Source organism: Salvelinus fontinalis, chromosome 23, assembly GCF_029448725.1.
Source record: "Salvelinus fontinalis isolate EN_2023a chromosome 23, ASM2944872v1, whole genome shotgun sequence".
NCBI classification, from domain to species: Eukaryota; Metazoa; Chordata; class Actinopteri; order Salmoniformes; family Salmonidae; genus Salvelinus; species Salvelinus fontinalis.
In genome coordinates this window covers 10,946,465-10,967,067 of record NC_074687.1, presented here as the reverse complement: position 1 = coordinate 10,967,067, position 20,603 = coordinate 10,946,465, and the positions used below count along the sequence as shown (strand labels likewise).

Below are 20,603 nucleotides of genomic sequence, written 5' to 3'. Positions count from 1 at the left end.
ATTATTTAATGTATAAGAACATTGGTCTAATTATTCTCTGTTCAGCTGTTGCTTTTCGTAACCAATGCAAATTGTACATTTTTTTGTGGTTGGAATTTGCTTAATTGAATTTTGATAAATATGAAACTGAGAAAATTATCACTATTCTGTGGTGTATTCCAGTGTTCAATAATGTCACGACTCCTCCTCTGCAGTGCAGGGGGCGGTTCCTCCTGCAGGCAGAGGAGGGTCGTTAAGTGATTGGAGCCACCTGGGCTCAGGGTATAAAACTGCTTACTAATCACCTCTGTCAGGTCTTGCTCTCTTGCTCTCTCTCTCTCTGCTCCTCCAGGTATGCTCATGATTTGTTTGTTCCTTTTTAGTTTTGCATAGTTTTCCCTCAGTCATGTTCACACACACATATTCATGCACCCATGCACTTTACATACACCTTACATCATGATACATCCACACCTCATTCCTGTTTCTTAGTTTTAAGTTAATAGTTTGTTTATAATAAAGAACACTTTTAAATTGGCCTATACCTGTTGTTCGTGTCCCCTCATTTTTGTCACAGGCTATGAGCCGGCTTGTGACAATAAAATCAAAGTTATCTTTATTAACATTTATTAAAACTAGCCAAATTAATCAGACATGACTCAAGAGGACCATTGACAAATTCCATCAGAATGGCAGAAGCTGTATCCGTCTACAGCTATATCACAGAGTAGCACCACCAGATATGTGGGTGTTGAAGAGCCGATCCCACAAAAGTATTCATTTTAATGTAGACCTGAAGAGGCACATAGGAAGTCTGAGGGGTTACTTTAGTTTGCATTTAAAAGTCTGCTCGATACATCTCAAGCGTACCCTTTTGGCTGTGTATGAATGGCCAGGGTCTGGCCAGTATGCCTGTTCATATGGTGAACACCTCTCAGCGCTGCACTGGGGGAACCTCAGATACTTTTGTCTTACGGTTGTTTAGCAGCAGCACTAAAGGAGGCTAGCACAAAGAGCTATCTGTGGAGTTGTTGAATATGCTGTGTGGGCACCTAGCCAACAGGCTGGTCATCCAGACTCCTTCTTTAATAGTCCTACACCACACTACACCCCTACTCTCCCAGGGTTCAAAATAAGCCTAATATATACTCACTCTCCCTCCCTCCCTCCCTCTCCCTCTTTCCCCCCCTCTTTCCCTCCCTCTCTCCCTCTCTCCCTCCCTCCCTCCCTGCAGATGACATTGGAGGGGATTAGGTGGAAGCTCTAAACCATTTGGACTCACTATAACTCTGCTGCTACCCTAACTGCCATCTACAGTTCTCCTCTTGTTAAAAATGTCTCCATAAAGACTGTACTAAACTAAATTGGAAGCAAAACAGATGAAGGATCAACATGGGAGAAGTTCAAGCGGTGGTTTTGAATAAGATCAGAAGACAATTAACGATATGGCCTGAGCAATACAGACATCAACCATAGCATGTTGAAGTGTGCTGAATGTTAACTTGACCTATCCTTGATGGTAGTGTAGCTCCCTGCTGGCAGACAAATCACAACAAAGGCGCCTGGCAGTTATCTGTGTCAGGCACATGCTTTCAAATGGAAGGTGGTAGATTAGGGCTCCTTCACATCCACTGGCTTTCTTTCTCTGCACAGATACAGTCATCTCCATGTCCTACTCGTATCATTGAAAGACTATTGCTCCCACGAGACACAAATCCAAAGAACGTAATCTTGTTAATTGCGTCAGCCCCATCTTTGCTGACACTATCACCCATCTCACCCTCTGACCTACTGGCTAATTCCCTGGTCCTGGTCTAGTACTGTAGGGAGGGCTGGTACTGGTCTAGTACTGTAGGGAGGGCTGGTTCTGGTCTAGCACTGTAGGGAGGGCTGGTTCTGGTCTAGTACTGTAGGGAGGGATGGTCCTGGTCTAGTACTGTAGGGATGGCTGGATCTGGTCTAGTACTGTAGGGAGGGCTGGTTCTGGTCTAGTACTGTAGGGAGGGCTGGTTCTGGTCTAGTACTGTAGGGAGGGCTGGTCCTGGTCCTGGTCTAGTACTGTAGGGAGGGATGGTTCTGGTCTAGTACTGTAGGGAGGGCTGGTCCTGGTCTAGTACTGTAGGGAGGGCTGGTCCTGGTCCTGGTCTAGTACTGTAGGGAGGGCTGGTCCTGGTCTAGTACTGTAGGGAGGGCTGGTCCTGGTCCTGGTCTAGTACTGTAGGGAGGGCTGGTCCTGGTCCTGGTCTAGTACTGTAGGGAGGGCTGGTTCTGGTCGTAGTCTAGTACTGTAGGGAGGGCTGGTTCTGGTCTAGTACTGTAGGGAGGGCTAGTTCTGGTCTAGTACTGTAGGGAGGGCTGGTTCTGGTCTAGTACTGTATGGAAGGCTGGTTCTGGTCTAGTACTGTATGGAGGGCTGGTTCTGGTCTAGTACTGTATGGAGGGCTGGTTCTGGTCTAGTAGTGTAGGAAGGGCTGGTCCTGGTCTAGTACTGTAGGGAGGGATGGTCCTAGTCTAGTACTGTAGGGAGGGATGGTCCTAGTCTAGTACTGTAGGGAGGGATGGTCCTGATCAAAGACTGTATGGTTGGGGTCTCTGGGTTACTAAAACGGATATGATGTCACAACCTACACTCTTAGAAACAAAGGTGCTATTTTTTACCTAAAAGGGTTATTTGGCTGTCCCAATAGGAGAACCCTTTGAAGACTGATTTTTGGTTCCAGGTAGAACCCTTTTGAGTTACATGTAGAACCCTTTCCACAGAGGGGTTCTACTTGGAACCAAAAAGGGTTATCTTATGGGGACAGCCAAAGAACCTTTTTACCCCTTTTAAAGCCACACCCGTTGCTGACAAGTGTATCAAATCGAGCACACAGCCATGCGATCTCCATACACAAACATTGGAGGTAGAATGGCCTTACTGTACAGCTCAGTGACTTTCAACGTCGCACCATCATAGGATGTCATTTTTGTACTTATTTAACCTTTATTTAAAACTTCTTCTGGCTGCAAGCCCGAGGCCGGCCACAATATGACAACAGCCACTTCAAGTGCAGGGCGCGAAATTCAAAATATATGTTTTAGAAATATTTAACTTTCACACATTAACAAGTCCAATACAGCAAATGAAAGGTAAACATCTTGTGAATCCAGCCAACATGTCCGATTTTTAAAATGTTTTACAGCGAAAACAGCACGTATATTTATGTTAGCTCACCACCAAATACAAAAAAGGACAGACATTTTTCACAGCACAGGTAGCATGCACAAAGCCAACCTAACTAACCAAGAACCAACCAAACTAACCAACAAACAACTTCATCAGATGACAGTCTTATAACATGTTATTCAATAAATCTATGTTTTGTTCGAAAAATTTGCATATTTCAGGTATAAATCATAGTTTACATTGCAGCTACAATCAGAAATTGCACCGAAAGCAGCCATAATAATTACAGACACCAACGTCAAATACCTAAATACTCATCATAAAACATTTCTGAAAAATACATAGTGTACAGCAAATGAAAGACAGGCATCTTGTGATTCCAGCCAATATTTCCGATTTATTAAGTGTTTTACAGCGAAAACACAATATAGCGTTATATTAGCTTACCACAATAGCCAGAAACACAAGCCCTTTCCCAGTAGCAAAAGTTTGCGATCGTGACAAACCAGCAAAAGATATCTAATTTTTGACTAACGTTGATAAGCTTCATCAGATGACAGTCCTATTACATCAGGTTATACATACACTTATGTTTTGTTCGCAAATGTGCATATTTAGAGCTGAAATCAGTGGTTATACATTGTGCTAATGTAGCATATTTTTCCCACAACGTCCGGATATTTTTCTGACACTTTTTCTGACACACATATTCTGACCAAATAGCTATTCAAAAACATAACAAAAAAATACATGTTGTATAGGAAATGATAGATACACTAGTTCTTAATGCAATCGCCGTGATAGAATTCTAAAAATAACTTCATTACGACATACAGCTTAGGTATAGCGAGAGAGTACCCAAAAGCTAGGCGCAAACGACTAGCACAACATGTTAGACAGATATATGAAATAGCATCATAAAATGGGTCCTACTTTTGCTGATCTTTCATCAGAATGTTGTACAAGGGGTCCTTAGTCCAGAACAATCGTTGTTTGGATTTAGAACGGCCTTTTTCCCTCTCGATTTAGCAAGCACACTTGCCAAGTGGCGCGAATCTCTCCATGTCAACAAACGGAAGAGAACAGAACACGGCAAAACTCCCAAAAAAAATTCAATAATCTATATTGAAAAAACATACTTGACGATGATATTGTCACATGTTTAAAATAAAATCAAAGCCGGAGATAGTAGTCGCCTATAACGACAGCTTTTCAGAAGGCAATCCCCGTTTCCTTCTCGCGCCTTCCTGAAAACAGGAAATGGGTGACACGTCATTCCAAGAGGATTTATTCCAACTCAGACCAAGATAAACACTCCATTTCTTCTCTCACTGCCTCTTGACTAGGGGAAGGTGTATGATGTGCATGTATACTAATACGTATCATGCCCATTTATAGGCAGGACCTAGAAGAGAGCATAGTTTTCAGACTTTCCACTTCCTGGTCAGGAAGTTTGTGCCAAATTAGTTCTGTTTTACTCACAGATATAATTCAAACGGTTTTAGAAACTAGAGAGTGTTTTCTATCCAATAGTAATAATAATATGCATATTGTACGAGCAAGAATTGAGTACGAGGCCGTTTGAAATGGGCAACTTTTATCTGGCTACTCAATACTGCCCCTGCAGCCCAAACAGGTTTTAACTAGGCAAGTCAGTTGTCGGCCAAACCCCGAAAACGCAGGGCCAATTGTGTCCTGCCGTTTGGGACTCCCAATCACGGCCCAATGTGATACAGCCTGGATTCAAACCTGGTACTATAGTGACACCTCTTGCACTGAAATGGAGTGCCTTAGACCGCTGCGCCAATCGGGAGCCATCTTTCCAACAAGTCAGTTCGTCAAATTTCTGCCCTGCTAGAGCTTCCCCGGTCAACTGTAATTTCTGTTATTGTTAAGTGGAAACGTCTATGAACGACTCAGCCGCAAAGTGGTAGGCCACACAGGCTCACAGAACAGGACCGCAGATTGCTGATGCGCGTATGTGTAAAAATCATCTGTCCTCGGTTGCAACACTCACTACCGAGTTCTAAACAGCCTCTAATAGCAATGTCAGCACAAAAACTGTTCGTTGGGAGCTTCATGAAATGGGTTTCGATGGCAGAACATCTATACACAAGCCAAAAATCAGCATGCGCATTGCCAAGCATCGGCTGGAGTGGTGTAAAGCTCGCTGCTATTGGCCTCTGGAGCAGTGGAAACGTGTTCTCTGGAGTGCAAAATCACGTTTCACCATCTGGCAGTCTGATGGAGGAATTTGGGTTTGGCGGATGCCAAGAGAACGCTACCTGCCACAATGCATAGAGCCAACTGTAAATTTTGGTGGAGGAGGAATTATGGTCTGGGGCTGTTTTTCATGGTTTGGGCTAGGCCCCTTAATTCCAGTGAAGGGGAATCTTAATGGTACTGTATACAATGACATTCTAGACGATGCTGTGCTTCCAACTTTGTGGCAACAGTTTGGGGAAGGCCCTTTCCTGTTTTAGCATGACAATGCCCCCTGCAAAAAGCGAAGTCAATACAGAAATGGTTTGTCGAGATTGGTGTGGAGGAACTTGACTGGCCGAGCCCTGACCTCAACTCCATCGAACACCTTAAGGATGAATTGGAAAGCGGACTATGAGCCAGGCCTAATGCCCTAGTCTATATACTATATAATCTGTTATGCCCTAGTCTATATACTATATAATCTGTTATGCCCTAGTCTATATACTATATGATCTGTTATGCCCTAGTCTATATACTATATAATCTGTTATGCCCTAGTCTATATACTATATGATCTGTTATACCCTAGTCTATGTACTATATAAACTATTTTACCGTAGTCTATATACTATATGATCTGTTATGCCCTAGTCTATATACCATATAAACTATTTTACCCTAGTCTATATACTATATAAACTATTTTACCCTAGTCTATATACTATATGATCTGTTATGCCCGAGTCTATATACTATGTAACATGTTACACCCTAGTCTATATACTATGCAATATGTTATGCCCTAGTCTATAAACTATACAATCTGTTATGCCCTAGTCTATATACTATATAATCTGTTATACCCTAGTCTATATACTATATAATCTGTTATGCCCTAGTCTATATACTATGCAATATGTTATACCCTAGTCGATATACTATGCAATTTGTTATACCCTAGTCTATAAACTATATAATCTGTTATGCCCTAGTCTATATACTATATAATCTGTTATACCCTAGTCTATATACTATATAATCTGTTATGCCCTAGTCTATATACTATGCAATATGTTATACCCTAGTCTATATACTATATAATCTGTTATGCCCTAGTCTATATACTATATAATCTGTTATGCCCTAGTCTATATACTATGCAATATGTTATACCCTAGTCTATATACTATGCAATATGTTATACCCTAGTCTATAAACTATATAATCTGTTATGCCCTAGTCTATATACTATATAATCTGTTATGCCCTAGTCTAAATACCATATAATCTGTTATACCCTAGTCTATATACCATATAATCTGTTATACCCTAGTCTATATATTTTATAATCAGTTATACCCTAGTCTATGTACTTTATAATCAGTTATACCCTAGTCTATATACTATATGATCTGTTATGCCCTAGTCTATATACTATATAAACTAGTATGCCCTAGTCTATATACTATATGATCTGTTATGCCCTAGTCTATATACCATATAATCTGTTATGCCCTAGTCTATATACTATATGATCTGTTATGCCCTAGTCTATATACTATATGATCTGTTATGCCCTAGTCTATATACTATATGATCTGTTATACCCTAGTCTATATACTATATGATCTGTTATGCCCTAGTCTATATACTATATAATCTGTTATACCCTAGTCTATATACTATATGATCTGTTATGCCCTAGTCTATATACTATATGATCTGTTATGCCCTAGTCTATATACTATATGATCTGTTATACCCTAGTCTATATACTATATAAACTATTATGCCCTAGTCTATATACTATATAAACTATTATGCCCTAGTCTATATACTATATAAACTATTATGCCCTAGTCTATATACTATATGATCTGTTATACCCTAGTCTATATACTATATAATCTGTTATGCCCTAGTCTATATACTATATAAACTATTATGCCCTAGTCTATATACTATATGATCTGTTATACCCTAGTCTATATACTATATGATCTGTTATGCCCTAGTCTATATACTATATAAACTATTATGCCCTAGTCTATATACTATATGATCTGTTATACCCTAGTCTATATACTATATAATCTGTTATGCCCTAGTCTATATACTATATAAACTATTATGCCCTAGTCTATATACTATATGATCTGTTATACCCTAGTCTATATACTATATAATCTGTTATGCCCTAGTCTATATACTATATAATATGTGACAGTTATGCCCTAGTCTACATACTATATAATATGTTATACCCTAGTCTATATTATATAAACTATTATACCCTAGTCTATATACTATATAAACTATTATGCCCTAGTCTATATACTATGCAATTTGTTATATCCTAGTCTATAAACTATATAATCTGTTATGCCCTAGCCTATTAACTATATAATCTGTTATACCCTAGTCTATATACTATATAATCAGTTATCCCCTAGTCTATATTATATAAACTCTTATGCCCTAGTCTATATACTATATAATATGTGACAGTTATGCCCTAGTCTACATACTATATAATATGTTATACCCTAGTCTATATCATATAAACTATTATACCCTAGTCTATATACTATATAAACTATTATGCCCTAGTCTATATACTATGCAATTTGTTATATCCTAGTCTATAAACTATATAATCTGTTATGCCCTAGTCTATGTTATATAAACTATTATGCCCTAGTCTATATTATATAAACTATTATGCCCTAGTCTATATACTTTATAATATGTGACAGTTATGCCCTAGTCTATAAACTATACAATCTGTTATACCCTAGTCTATATACTATATAAATAGGTATACCCTAGTCTATATACTATATAATCTGTTATGCCCTAGTCTATATACCATATAATATGTTATGCCCTAGTCTATATATCATATAATCTGTTATGCCCTAGTCTATATACCATATAATCTGTTATGCCCTAGTCTATATACCATATAATCTGTTATGCCCTAGTCTATATACTATATAATCTGTTATGCCCTAGTCTATATACTTTATAATCTGTTATACTTTAGTCTATATACTTTAAAATCTGTGACAGTTATGCCCTAGTCTATATACTATATAATCTGTTATACCCTAGTCTATATTCTTTATTTTTATTTAACCTTCATTTAACGGTACAGTCCCATACGTAGACAGTACAGTCCCATACGTAGGCAGTACAGTTCCATACGTAGGCAGTACAGTCCCATACGTAGACAGTACAGTCCCATACGTAGGCAGTACAGTCCCCATGTGTAGGCAGTACAGTCCCATACGTAGGCAGTACAGTCCCCATACGTAGGCAGTACAGTCCCCATACGTAGGCAGTACAGTCCCATACGTAGGCAGTACAGTCCCATACATAGGCAGTACAGTCCCATACGTAGGCAGTACAGTCCCATACGTAGGCAGTACAGTTCCATACATAGGTAGTACAGTTCCATACGTAGGCAGTACAGTTCCATACGTAGGCAGTACAGTTCCATACGTAGGCAGTACAGTCCCCTTGTGTAGGCAGTACAGTCCCATACGTAGGCAGTACAGTCCCATACGCAGGCAGTACCGTTCCATACGTAGGTAGTACAGTCCCCATGTGTAGGCAGTACAGTCCCATACGTAGGCAGTACAGTCCCATATATAGGCACTACAGTCCCATACATAGGCAGTACAGTCCCATACGTAGGCAGTACAGTCCCCATACGTAGGCAGTACAGTCCCATACGTAGGCAGTATAGTCCCATACGTAGGCAGTACAGTCCCATACGTAGGCAGTACATTTCCATACATAGGCAGTACAGTTCCATACGTAGGCAGTACAGTTCCATACGTAGGCAGTACAGTTCCATACGTAGGCAGTACAGTTCCATACGTAGGTAGTACAGTTCCATATGTAGGCAGTACAGTCCCCATACGTAGGCAGTACAGTCCCATACGTAGGCAGTACATTTCCATACATAGGCAGTACAGTTCCATACATAGGCAGTACAGTTCCATACGTAGGCAGTACAGTTCCATACGTAGGCAGTACAGTTCCATACGTAGGCAGTACAGTTCCATACGTAGGTAGTACAGTCCCCATTAGTAGGCAGTAAAGTCCCTATGTGTAAGCGGTACAGTCCCCATATGTAGGCAGTACAGTCCCCATATGTAGCCAGTACAGTCCCATACGTAGGCAGTACAGTCCCATGTGTAATATGGACAGAGGAAAGAGTGTATGAGAAGCTAAATGGTGTCATGGAAAATGTGTTTCTCTCTCTCTTCAGTGTTGTGTAATTTGATTTGCACGCAGCAGATCCTAATGCACTACAGTGACCCAGCAGATCCTAACACGCTACAGTGGCCCAGCAGATCCTATTGCACTACAGTGACCCAGCAGATCCTAATGCACTCCAGTGACTCAGCAGATCCTAATGCACTACAGTGACTCAGCAGATCCAATTTTTTTTTAATTTATTTATTTTACCGTTATTTTACCAGGTAAGTTGACTGAGAACACGTTCTCATTTGCAGCAACGACCTGGGGAATAGTTACAGGGGAGAGGAGGGGGATGAATGAGCCAATTGTAAACTGGGGATTATTAGGTGACCATGATGGTTTGAGGGCCAGATTGGGAATTTAGCCAGGACACCGGGGTTAACACCCCTACTCTTACGATAAGTGCCATGGGATCTTTAATGACCTCAGAGAGTCAGGACACCCGTTTAACGTCCCATCCGAAAGACGGCACCCTACACAGGGCAGTGTCCCCAATCACTGCCCTAGGGCATTGGGATATTTTTTAGACCAGAGGAAAGATTGCCTCCTACTGGCCCTCCAACACCACTTCCAGCAGCATCTGGTCTCCCATCCAGGGACTGACCAGGACCAACCCTGCTTAGCTTCAGAAGCAAGCCAGCAGTGGTATGCAGGGTGGTATGCTGCTGGCCTAATGCACTACAGTGGCCCAGCAGATCCTAATGCACTACAGTGACTCAGCAGATCCTAATGCCCTACAGTGACCCAGCAGATCCTAATGCACTACAGTGACCCAGCAGATCCTAATGCACTACAGTGGCCCAGCAGATCCTAATGCACTACAGTGGCCCAGCAGATCCTAATGCACTACAGTGACCCAGCAGATCCTAATGCACTACAGTGACTCAGCAGATCCTAATGCACTACAGTGACCCAGCAGATCCTAATGCACTACAGTGACCCAGCAGATCCTAATGCACTACAGTGGCCCAGCAGATCCTAATGCACTACAGTGACCCAGCAGATCCTAATGCACTACAGTGACCCAGCAGATCCTAATGCACCACAGTGGCCCAGCAGATCCTAATGCACCACAGTGACCCAGCAGATCCTAATGCACCACAGTGACCCAGCAGATCCTAATGCACCACAGTGACCCAGCAGATCCTAATGCACCACAGTGACCCAGCAGATCCTAATGCACCACAGTGACTCAGCAGATCCTAATGCACTACAGTGACTCAGCAGATCCTAATGCACTACAGTGACCCAGCAGATCCTAATGCACTACAGTGACCCAGCAGATCCTAATGCACTACAGTGGCCCAGCAGATCCTAATGCACTACAGTGACCCAGCAGATCCTAATGCACTACAGTGACTCAGCAGATCCTAATGCACTACAGTGACCCAGCAGATCCTAATGCACTACAGTGACTCAGCAGATCCTAATGCACTACAGTGACTCAGCAGATCCTAATGCACCACAGTGACCCAGCAGATCCTAATGCACCACAGTGACTCAGCAGATCCTAATGCACTACAGTGACTCAGCAGATCCTAATGCACCACAGTGACCCAGCTATTCAAAGAGGCTGTGGATGTACATCATCAGTGTGCGTCTCTCCGTCTGTTTGCTGAAATTTAACAAACTGTTTGAGATAGAAACACTGTATTTTCTTCGTTTTTTATGAATTAAGAAATTATGAAAAATATGAATAACATTCCACACATGAGGCCAAAGAGCAGCGATTTTGGTCATTGTGTCACGACTTCCGCCGAAGTTGGTGCCTCTCCTTGTTCGGGCGGCGTTCGGTGGTCGTCGTCACCGGTTTTCTAGCCGCCACCGATCTACGTTTCATTGTCCATTTGTTTTGTCTTTATTGTACACACCTATTTTCCATTACATTATTAGCTATTCCCTATTTAACCCTCTGGTTCCCACATGGTTTTGTGCGTGTTTATTTGTTGTTAAGTGTTCTCATTGTCTGTGAGCTGGAGTATTTTCCCTTCGTGGAATTATTTTTGGTGTTTATTCGAGTAAAGTACGTTTTTTTACTCAGTTATGTGTCCTGCGCCTGACTCCTTCCTACCTGCTGCACATTGACACTTGACACAGTGATGGCAAGAAAGAGCTAGCCCTTCAGCTAGGCTACTGTCAGCATACAGAGAATCAGAAGACACTTTGCCCACCATGGGTTTGATGATTTTATAAGCTACTTTATTATTATTATCATAATGCACATCATTTGAATTAATAAAAAGGCTATAGTAAAAAAGCTTTCGTAACTTTGCAGGTAATGTTCAATAACAAAAACTCAACAAAAAAATCACACCGACAAGGTCTTCAGTATGACCGACCTTGTTAAACGGAACAAGTGTTCAGCTCCTAGTAAATCTGGAGGAGGCAGGCTGTAATCATTTACATATCCGGAACATTCTAAGGCATTGAGATTCCATCCTGTTTCCAGCACCATGTGGCAATGTGACAACTCTCTAACAAGGGTGAACTCTGGAGGTCAGAGCATTGAATCCCCCCCCCCCCCCCCCCCCCCCCCCTCCACTGTGGGATGGTGAATAGGCCCTTAATACAAGTGAGGGGGAGGGGCCATGCTTGAACAAGCATTCCCACTCAGGAACTTCTATTTCTATCATTTAATTTCACAATACACAACGGTCCTCTTTGTGACCGGAGGAGGACTTATTAAACTCAACAAATTAACATGAGCGCTTAGACAGAGCCGCAATGTTGGTGGTGGGCAATCAACCAGCCACACTGAAGACAGGGAGGACAAGAGAGGTGTGGATGTGTGGAGAGAATGAGCAGTGAAGAGGAGAGAGGTAAAAGAAGAGGAGGAGAGAGACAGCAGGAGAGGTGGGAAGGTGGAACAGGAAAAGAGAGAGGTGGGGAGAGAAAGAGAAAGGGATAAAATACCAGTGGTATTTTGGTTGGACTAAGTGGTTTCACCACATAGAGCAGCTCAGATAGTCTGAGAGGATTTGTGGGACTCATCTGCTGTTTAATTGACAAAGAAGATTGGTCAAATCCTCGGCCAAATAGAGAGAGCACCAGAAATCATTCAGTTAGGATGACAAATAACTAATTAATATGGATATTAAGCGTATGTGACCCATGGTAGAAAGCTGGGGTATGTCGCACGTAACTACTTCACAGAAGAGGCATTTGAACATAATTTTGGGTTTTTTCATCAAAGTTATATATTTTTTCTTCCAGAAATACCTTATTGAACATGTAAACTTTCATGTGCCTTACTAACAAAGCTGTATGTCCTCTGTAAATATAAATAAAATGTGAAATCACGAAGGTGTTTAGACACTGAGAAAATACAGAATTATGCCCAGCCATGATTAGTTCAGATAACGAGGGGGCTGGAACATTCACGAGAAAGAGAGTCCATTCTGTAACTCAAGGCTTCTCTGTCAAATGGCACATCCTGCTCTCTGCTACCACGGATATTTGAAATATATCACTGTACTAATATTTTCATCATGGACTACATGCAAAGTGTAGCTACAGCTACAGCTTTCAATACCAGTGTTGTCCTGAATAGAGCTGCTGGTATTGACACAGCTCTGTCTTCTGTGGCTAAAGCAGTCTGGACTGGTGGAAGCCGAGTGGGAGGGATTATTTTGAAAGTGATTCACCATAATCCATACACCTGTAAGAGTCTACCGTTAAAGTGGCAAGATACATTATTTTGTCAACTGTATTAAAAGTTGTTTTCATTCTTCTTATTTAACCAGGCAAGTCAGTTAAGAACAAATTCTTATTTACAATGACGGCCTATCCCGACGGCGCTGGACCAACAAAGTTGTAGCTGTTCAATGTGAAATATTATCTTTCTTATACAACAAAAGGCAATTTAATACTGCAAATGGTTTGCCTAATGGGGTATCTTAGTGAGATAATGTTCAGAGAATCTATTTTGGCAATTTAGTGAAAGTATTAATTTTCTAAATATATTTATCCCAAGTATTAATGTAGATCAAGTGTGAAAAGAGACGGTTGGTCACATATTTAAACTCATTCCAAAAAAATGCTGTGAATGCCACTGAAAATGTCTAAATAATCATTTTTTTAAAAACATGTTGGGCAGGCCAGAGGGTGCAATATTGTGATTAATTAAACTTCATAAACAATTGGTTTAGTGACTGAGTAAATGTGTAATGTGTAATTATCCCTTGTAACATTAGTCTTACACCGGTGGTGGAACGACATAGGTCACATGTGAGAATTCCAGATATTTCAACAGCAAACAGGCCCAACTGCATCTCTGCAGACTTCACACAAATATGCATTTGAAGTTATTTATGAGCTGTCCCCAGTTCCTGTTTTCATTTGGAGTGGGCCTGGGACCAGCTGTGCTCTCCTAACAGGATTGGATAGGTTACTTTTTAAATGTAATCCGATACAGTTACTAGTTACCTGTCCAAAATTGTAATCAGTAACGTAACTTTTGGATTACCCAAACTCAGTAACGTAATCTGATTACATTCAGTTACTTTTAGATTAATTTCCCCTTAAGAGGCATTAGAAGAAGACAAAAAATGTATGTTACCAATTTAACAACATCTATTGCAGGATAAATCAATGTTGGCCATATATGGATGATATATTTTCATTTATGGGTTGGTTATGTAGGCTTTTTCTAACCCATCGCTGTCTACTATATATAACAACACGATTAAATTATATCTTTACATTAATATATCTAATTTATAAGTCCAAAAATCGATGTAACAATTACAGATTTACTTTAAGTGTATCAAAAGTGTGCGAGTTTGAGAATGTGTCCATTGGGCCTACATTTTTTATCAGCATGTATTAGATTGAGCAATAAAACCCCCACTTTTATTCCATAGGCTGGGATCTGCACTATGCAGCTGTTATAAGAGCACATTTTTCACTGGCTGTCCACTGGTTTCAAAAACAGTCATTGATAGGCACCTTAAACTTCTTGAATTCAACCATTATTGGGTTCAAATACACATCCCTTACATGTAACTCCCCAACCCTGCCTACACACACGACCTCTAACTGAGATCATCTTGAATCAACTAAGAGCATGGGAAACATTATCTCACCCTCTGTTATTGCTCAGGCATCGGTTGACAAGCCGTTGATTCAGAGAGTGAAAACACTCGCCCAGCGGCATGACGTTTACAGCTATGGAACATTTCCTCTCATTTCCTCTCATTTCCTCCCCTTTCATCTCCTTTCCTCTCATTTCCTTTAATTTTATCTCCTTTCCTCTCCTCTCATTTCCTCTCCTTTCCCTCTCCTTTCCCTCTCCTTTCCTCTCCTCTCATTTCCTCTCGTTTCCTCTCGTTTCCTCTCCTTTCCTCTCCTTTCCTCTCCTTTCCCTCTCCTTTCCTCTCCTCTCATTTCCTTTCGTTTCCTCTCCTTTCCCTCTCCTTTCCTCTCCTTTCCCTCTCCTTTCCTCTCCTTTCCCTCTCATTTCCCTCTCCTTTCCTTTCCTCTCCTTTCCCTCTCCTTTCCTCTCCTTTCCCTCTCCTTTCCTCTCCTTTCCTCTCCTTTCCCTCTCCTTTCCTCTCCTTTCCCTCTCCTTTCCTCTCCTTTCCTCTCCTTTCCCTCTCATTTCCCTCTCCTTTCCTTTCCTCTCCTTTCCCTCTCCTTTCCTCTCCTTTCCCTCTCCTTTCCTCTCCTTTCCCTCTCCTTTCCTCTCCTTTCCCTCTCCTTTCCTCTCCTCTCATTTCCTCTCCTTTCCCTCTCCTTTCCTTTCCTCTCATTTCCCTCTCCTTTCCCTCTCCTTTCCCTCTCCTTTCCCTCTCCTTTCCCCTTGTCCAGCTTAGAATACAGGGTCACTGTGTATATACATTTCTAAATGTAATCCGTTACAGTTACTAGTTACCTGTCCAAAATTGTAATCAGTAACGTAACTTTTGGATTACCCAAACTCAGTAATGTAATCTGATTACATTCAGCTACTTTTAGATTACTTTCCCCTTAAGAGGCATTAGAAGAAGAAAAAAAGAATTTAACCAATTGAATGACATCTATTGCAGGATAAATCAATGTTAAAGTTTACATAGCTGGCCATATATGGATATTATATTTTCATTTATGGGTTGGTTTTGTAGGCTTCTTCTAACCCATCGCTTTCTACTACATATAATAATACGATTCAACTATATCTTTATATTAATATATCTAATTTATAAGTCCAAAAAATAGATGTAGCAATTACAGATTGTCCCTTTAAGTGTATCAAAAGTGTACAAGTTTGAGAATGTGTCCATTAGGCCTATGGACATATACTTTTATATAAGCATGTATTAGATTGAGCATTAAAAGCCCCACTTTTATTCCATAAGCTGGGATCCACACTATGCAGCTGTTATAAGAGCACATTTTTCACTGGCTGTCCACTGCTTTCTAAAACAGTCATTGATAGGCAGCTTAATCCCCTCAATTTATGTTCCTCAGATATGTTTGGGATAGACCGTTTCATTAGGCAGAGATGAACACAATGTATGTTTAGTGTATCAGTGCAGTGAAGAATGACGTTCTAAAATTACAGTCAATGGAGACATCAGCATTGGGATTGAGGGAGACGAGCAAGGTTTCACACAAGTTGTCAAACATCACCAAGTTGTAGACCTTGAGTAATAGAGGCACACCAATCAGATGACAGACAACTGCACTCATTAGATGAGTCATGAAACGAGTTTCAAAATTACATTACTCATTTGGGTTAGCAATCAAGTGAATATTTATCTCTTTCTCAGATTACAGTCATAAACAATTGGAGCTCCGTTTAGATCTCTAAGTTTACCGCCAGTGGTGAATCACTCTTTCCAGAGAACTATTGTGTCGAGTGCTGGCTGTAAACAACAGAGAAAAACGTTTTTTTAACTAAGGAGTTCAAGAGTTTCCATGCAGGATTTTTTTTCTTCTCTTTTTGGCTATCAATGTCTCGCTCTAAAACTAACAGAGACGACCTGTTCAGAGTCAAGTATGTCCATAATTTGCCGTATTTGATTAGCCTTTACTCCTGCAGTCACAAGACAGCCCTACATGTTAACCAGTAAATAATAATTCAAAACTCTCAAGCCTATTAATTTCTCTTTCATATTGACAGTTGTCTCTATAAAAGAGAATTTGACAAGCTTGTGACTTTCCCCTTTTGGCTTCTGCCACCTCTTTCCTTACAGAACCCCTATAAACTGGCGGTAGGTGGAGCAATGACAGACAAATATTGATGCCATCTGTACTTTAAATAATGAAACAGCAAGTAGTCACTCCTAGGCCCCTGTATTGCAGACAAAAATGACTTTCTCAGCTGCTGTATATCATGAATGATCAGTTATCCTATCTTTCTTAGATTACGATAATCTCCCAAGGGGCCATAGTTAATACCATGCTAATTTCCCAAGGGGCCATAGTTTAGTTCATGCTAATTTCCCAATGGGCCATAGTTTAGATCAGGCTAATTTCCCAATGGGTCATAGTTTAGATCAGGCTAATTTCACAAGGGGACATAGAGTAGATCATGCTAATCTTACTATGGGCTATAGTTTAGTTCATGCTAATTTCCCAAGGGGCCATAGTTTAGATCATGCTAATTTCCCAAGGGGCCATAGTTTAGATCATGCTAATTTCCCAAGGGGCCATAGTTTAGTGCTGCATGATTTCACAATCTACTACTCAAGGCTGTTGGCATGGAGGAGGTACATAGCAACGGAGGTCAATGCTAAGTGGGCAGGTGAATGTCACCTGACTTTAGAGCTGAATAGAAGTTTGCAGAACATTGGGAACATCTGAATCAAGTCTCACTTTGGGCTTCACAGGCCCCAGTCAGAGCCAAGATCCAGATCCTCCCACATCCTCAGTATATCCGCTGGTATAGTACATATTTAACACCATAGACGCATCGGAGAAACAGTGGGGAATGTTTTAAATGTGACACCACCTCAAGAAGAACGAGATGAGGGAATCAAATATACTGTAGACAGTTGTCAGTTATCTACAGTCTGATCTCTGAGAGGCATCATCTGTTCTCCATGGCTTCAAGTCATCCTGTTTATGTTGGGGTGTAGTCACCAGTACATGCATGCATTCCTGATTTAATCTACAGCAGAGTCTTCAGTGTGTTTTCCTACGAAGCATGGAAAACAACAAGTATCCCTGAACAACCGTAAGACATTCATTACACTGAAAGATAACAGTTCAATCATCAAAACCACTTGAGAGATCCTTACGCTTGTTTGCTACTTTTCAGTGATCATCGATAGTCATCAACACATTACAGGCTGCTGGCTCACTTCTTATTAGTGGTTCTCGTGGTGACAGAGTTAGATGGATGGCACACACCACACCGAATGTTTGTCTGCCGTTCGTTCGGCACGGTGTGTTTTAGGGTCCTCCCTGCCGGTGGACGTATGACCGGCGACATTTTCGCACAAATCTACATGTAGAATCGGTTTGCACTCAGGTTGCAAATTACGGCTGGCACTCTGTTCAGAGGTGCTAAGTACCTTTGGCCGGCAAACGCTACCAGTGTGCCCGTGCTCAACCAATACCTCATTACAAGAAGACCATCAGCAATCACTACTACACTCAATGGTAGGTTGAAGTGGTTGAAGTGAATAGAAATGGAATTACTCGTTCCCATGCCTCCTAGGGGACTTGTTGTCTTAAAGTCCTACTGAGAGGATTTGAATATGAACAGAGCCTGAGGCAGTGGACAATGCACATGGTCAGTTGCAATGCAGGCCAATATCCTCTTAGAGGGAGAGAGAGAGAGAGATACAAGAAGAGGGCCTGCAATGTGTTATCTTACAGGGAGTCCGTCTACTCCGCAACTTTCAATTCAGTGAACTTCCCTCTGCATCAACAGCCACTGAAGTCACACACAAAGGAGCGGGGCCAAATTAGGAGCACAATGAGTCCACTGTGGGAGCTTCAGAGGAAATGAATGAATGCTGTTGATACACGTTCTCACACTGTCAGTGTTCTCACCTCCCAGTCCCTCCATAGCCTCAGCTGCACCATTGCAAATCAACAGGAGAGCTCCATTCCATTGGTTTTCTCAGAACCCATCTATCACTGTAAGAAGGAAGGCTCAGCTCTCCCAGTAAAATACTATTCGTTACCACTATAGTAGACTGAAAACAAAGCAAAAAAATTAGGCCTACCTTGGATAGGGTTAACAGTCTATTTCTGCATTAATGAGAATGATGCTACTCCTGTTAATGAAGGACCGTGCACTATGATATTATGAACATAAAAGACTATGACTGCAGCTTAACAGCTTAGACAACATGGGGGCGACTGAGAGTCCTCTATACTGTCTGTCCCATCTGGCACACAGTCTCTTACAGCCACAAAGCTCATAAGTCTGCTGGGAGCCTTTAAGAAGTATTTTGCTGAACCTGTGGCATTGGCGCCAAGCTAGCTCTCTCCTCCCAGGCATGCATCCCCAGGGTGGCTGGGAACACAGATGGACAACACTTGGGACTGAGTCAGAGAGCCCAGTGGGACACAGGAATTACACCCTAGTTTAACTACTCCCAGTCCCAGTTCAGCCCTTCACATCGCATGGCACGACACAGCGTGACTTGCCCAGAGACTGAGACAAGGTGAAAATGATGGAGTCTATGGACTCCAAGTTTGTTTTGATAACCAAATGACACAGCATAATGGATGTTTTTGTCTATAAACTAAAACTCGTCCACTGTCTGCCCACACAACTCTGAAACTCATTAGTAACAGCTGTACTGAGTTGCATACACAGATGTCTTTAGCTGAAAAAAATAAACACCCTCAAATCATTGGCTACATCAGTCATCAATCTGACGCACTTCTTTAGGCTATTGGAGAATGCATTTGTCTGACCAATCAATAAACAATATCATGTTTCCATCAAAACCAATCTACACAGGAACATTCAAGTTGTCATTATTCACATGGATTTGTGATCAGTAAGCCATTTATTTAGAAGTTGAGAAACAAAAGAGCAGTATATGGATCAATATATATATATCATATATACTTTTACTGATAGTGACTTATATATTTATATATATATATATATATATATATATATATATATATATCATATATCCTTCTAATGATAGTGACTTGGGTTATCACCTCCTGTTTGAAGTGCTCAGCCCAAACCGAGCTGCGCTGACTGTATGGAAATCCTTTCAGATTTATCTCCCTCTTATCAACTTGCACAAGTTGTTCAACTACTCTTTAACGCTGATAGCCTAGCAAACCCGGTCAGATCAAAATGATTTGGGTGAAACGTATTGTAAACATGACAATTAAAGATGCGCTTTGCACGGAGAAAGCTCAGTGGGGGGACTAAACAGAACAGGCATGGAACAAGTTGTCATTTCATAATGAAAGTTTTAACTCAAACAGAAAAAGGAATTAATATTTAAATAGAAACGTACCCATTTTTTGTTTCCCAGTTTCTGAAGAATAGGTGTCTGTTGAAAGTTCAGCTAACGGGCGATGTTGCGTCCGGAGATGCACAGCGAACGCCAGACTAGTCCACTGAGTTGCTGCTGCGCGTCGTCCCGTTTGGAGACAGGCTGACTGACGTCACCACCGGAGGATTGGTGTGTACGATTGATTAGTTTAGTTTAGTTTATTAGGATCTCCATTAGCTACTGCACATGCATAAGCTACTCTTCCTGGGGTTCATATAAAATAGTACTAGACAAGAACAATATAAGATATTACAAAACAAATAAATAAAATATGAGTTATATATAGGAAAGACACCGAGACAACAAAAATACTATTTGCACACTATTCGTATATACATATTCATATCCTTGTATACAGTATAGTTAAAATAGTTCTTTAGAAAGAGTAGAGGATCTGTGTTACAATATGTTTTTAGAGCCAGGACAGGACAGCACTATGTTCGGGCCCCTCACCTCTCCCCTCTTCAGAGGACAGAGAAGTTTGTTGGTCATTCAACCCTGGATACTTTATCTTGGTT

General features: G+C 41.1%; 1 protein-coding gene across 2 annotated transcripts in view; it reads right to left on the bottom strand.

Annotated features, from left to right (window-relative positions):
• Positions 1 to 20,165, bottom strand: part of LOC129820839 (neuronal membrane glycoprotein M6-b-like) — a 66,250-nt gene extending 46,085 nt beyond the window's left edge. Inside the window, exon 1 of one of the 2 annotated variants that reach the window (XM_055877862.1) lies at positions 20,047 to 20,165. In XM_055877862.1, the coding sequence (XP_055733837.1) occupies positions 20,047 to 20,050 (4 nt within the window). In that variant the 5' untranslated portion in view covers positions 20,051 to 20,165. The remainder of the gene's footprint in view (positions 1 to 20,046) is intronic. The other variant, XM_055877860.1, reaches the window with a different exon arrangement.
• Positions 20,166 to 20,603: the final 438 nt, after the last annotated feature.